At 33.0% G+C, this 3,143-nt stretch overlaps 1 protein-coding gene across 2 annotated transcripts; it reads left to right on the plus strand.

The window, feature by feature from the left end:
* Positions 1-855: 855 nt before the first annotated feature.
* On the plus strand, positions 856-2,890 carry LOC127096050 (uncharacterized). Of its 2 annotated transcripts, none has more exons than XM_051034675.1 (4): positions 856-1,160; positions 1,237-1,363; positions 1,510-1,958; positions 2,284-2,890. In XM_051034675.1, the coding sequence occupies exons 1-4, from the start codon at positions 1,072-1,074 to the stop codon at positions 2,525-2,527; spliced, it is 909 nt and encodes a 302-aa protein (XP_050890632.1). In that variant the 5' UTR covers positions 856-1,071; the 3' UTR covers positions 2,528-2,890. The 2 variants fall into 2 exon arrangements, with proteins under 2 accessions (XP_050890632.1, XP_050890633.1); XM_051034676.1 differs by having other exon boundaries at positions 1,240-1,363.
* Positions 2,891-3,143: the final 253 nt, after the last annotated feature.

The following is a 3,143-nucleotide window of genomic DNA, read 5'->3' on the forward strand; positions in this document are numbered from 1 at the left end:
ATCCTCGCCGCGATGATCTTTTAACTATTACTTCGACACTATCGATACACTTGTCGATTAATTAACAACTATCTGACCCGACAGCCGTTCTCCGTTTACCGACCGACCCAACTGCCAGCCTGCTAATCACCAAATGTCGACGACAACCGATCGTTGTCGTCCGCCACCTTCTCTATTATTGGGGTCATCACCCGCCACCGCGGGCCACCTCCCTCGGAACTCCTTCATGCAGTTATGACACCTTCTGCAGTTATGACACCTTCTGCCGTCTTCCTGACCGTATATACTACTTTTTAATTTCTTCAATTTCAATTTTTTTTTTCATCTCTTAATATTTTAAAGCATGTTTCAACTATATATTTTCCGATGAACCAACCCCTTACCAACTAACTAAGTCAATCCACACATGTTCATTTCCCATTATACATTGTTTAGTTTATGAAACCAAAATATTCTAAAACCAATATATAAACCTTTTCGGTGGTTTAAAAGGCATAACATTAGATATATGGTAAATAGTATTATTAATCACATTTTTTTTTACAGGAATATCTTAACATAAACATATAATTTAGGCATGTTTTGCTATATATAATTTTTGATCGGTGAACAGTCACAATCATAGAAAAAGGTCATGTAGTTGAAAAACTTAAAAAGACCTTAATAAATCATACAAATTATTTTATCAATCAAAGTCATACAAACTTATATAAATATAATATAATGAATTCCAATTTGCATTAAAAAAAAAGATGTAGTGTGAAATTCTTTTTTATTACCCCAAAAACACTAAAATTAAATTTAAAAAATTTACTGTAAATAAGTGCTAGAAAACAAAGGAACCGTACTTGGAGGTGGATACTTAATTATTTATAGATAAGAGACAATGACTTGAAACTTACCACCAAAATTCCATTCTCACCCCCCTTATTTTTATTTTTGAATTAACACATTGAACAACAAAGAAACCATAACCATCACACTTCCCTTTTCTTTCTTTTTTTTGTTACTTATTCAAAAATAACATCTTCGAACTCTTTTGGTTCTGATCTTATTCTGAATTGCAGAAAAATGGGTACTTTCTGTGATGAAACTGAAATTTCAGATCATAATCAAAACCATGTCATTGATGCTAGCGCCAAAGTGGACCACAAATGCAGGTATGTTTCTTCCTCTCTCTCTTTAATTGAGTTGTGAAAAATTGAATCACATTAATGTTCATTTATTGATTTTCAGTAGCAAGAAAATGGAAGTAGATGAAGGTTTGAATTTGAACACTGTTGCATGTCTAAGAGGGAGGTTATTAGCAGAAAGACATGCTTCAAAAGTGGCTAAGGAACAAGCAGAATCAATGGGCAAAAAGGTAATTTTTTATTTTCTGTAACATTGCTTAGATCATCAACATGTTTTTTTTTCTGACAAAACTTTATTCTGTTTCTGTTTTTGTTTTTGTGTTTGTGTTTCTATTTTTTTTTTCTAATTAAAAATGAAAATCACTTTTGTTTACAGTTGGTTGAGTTGGAGAAGTTGGTTAAAGAAGAGATCAGGTTAAGAGATAAATCTGAGAGAAAGCTTAAATTGTTAAGGAAAAAGCTTGAATCTTCTTCAAGCAAATCCTCCAAATTAAGCCAATTGGGGCATTCTGATTCTTCACAAAAAAGTGAAAATTCTTGTGGTTTATCATCAGTTAGTTCAAATTCAAAAAATTCAGAAGCTAATGAAACCCGAAATTGTGTGAAAGCTTTGACAGAAAATTTAGTGGCAAACCATAGTGTTTCAGGGTCAGAGAATGGTTCATCATGTACAAAAGAATGTGATTCTCAGATTACTGATAATAGTTCAAGTAGTAATTATTCAGAACATGGTTATTCTTCTCTAAAGAATCTGAGCTTTGAGTTTGAGAATGTGAAGAATGATGAAAACAATGAGTCTAAGGATTTGAAGAATGATGAAATCAGGTATTGTTAGATTTGATTTGAACATGTGATGTGAATGTTTGTCTCTTATATTAGGTGAGAAAATTTTAAATAACAGTCGCAGTCGCGTAAAGGCTTTTGCGCTTTCGGTCGGTATACTGTTTGCAGTTGCCGTGGTGTGAATTAACCACAATTTCTTTTTCATCATAAAACTGTGAATAACTGTATCAGTATCGACACCTTTCGATATAGTTTTGTCACGGTAATAGACTGTATTTTAAAGCCTGAGATGATGAATTGTTTTTGTCTTTTAATTGTATTTTTTGAGCTTGTTACCAAGTTTGGAATTTTGGGGATTGTGTTTCAGGCTTTCTAGTTTAAGCACAAAGTCATCAGTGACAGAGAATGAGAGTGATCATGCAGATTCCTTTGATAATTCCTTGGCAATAGTTCCTGTGACTGTGAATATGACAGCAACATCTCGAGCTAAAAATAATCACAAACAAGTTAACGAAAATGTCTTTGAAGCTCTAGATGCTTTAAGGGTTGCCAAAGAAAAGCTTCAAAGTTCATTGGGAACAAGGCAAATGATTCAAGTTGGCTTAAGTTAATAACCTCTCACTACGAGAGATACTAATAAGTACGTGCATATTTGAATTGACGATGAGTTTGACGAAATCTCGACGACACTGTGATTTTGTTGAAGCCGCAAAATGATAGCAAAACACGATTCTGTCAAATTCATGGTTAATTCAAATATGTTCCAAGGCTATATAAGTTATTTAACATTTCAATGTTAATGTATTATTATAGGAAGTGAGATTATTCAGTATAGGTGGAAACAGCAATAACCTTGAGTAATGGTATTGGTAGAAGGGTGGTAAAGTTCTTGTGAATTATGGTTTTTCACTTGCCACATAAAACATGTGACATTGAAATGTGTTGTCGGATCAAGAGTTAAACTCTTCTGTCTATATCCTTTGTGCTGTTGTTTTTTCCTTCACTTTTGGTGACTTTCAATGTGGCATCACTTGATTCATGTGACTCACATCAACATTCTTGGTTTTGGATATGCTAAAATCTTGCTAATCTTTTTACACATAATAACCGGATTATGTATATTTTATCTCATTCGAAAGGATCACATGCTTCATTAGATGTAAGGACGCGTTCTTACATACATATCTAAAATTTTATGTTGTAAATAGGGAGTAAATTAAGAGTACG

This window comes from Lathyrus oleraceus, chromosome 6 (assembly GCF_024323335.1).
Source record: "Lathyrus oleraceus cultivar Zhongwan6 chromosome 6, CAAS_Psat_ZW6_1.0, whole genome shotgun sequence".
Classification (NCBI taxonomy): domain Eukaryota; kingdom Viridiplantae; phylum Streptophyta; class Magnoliopsida; order Fabales; family Fabaceae; genus Lathyrus; species Lathyrus oleraceus.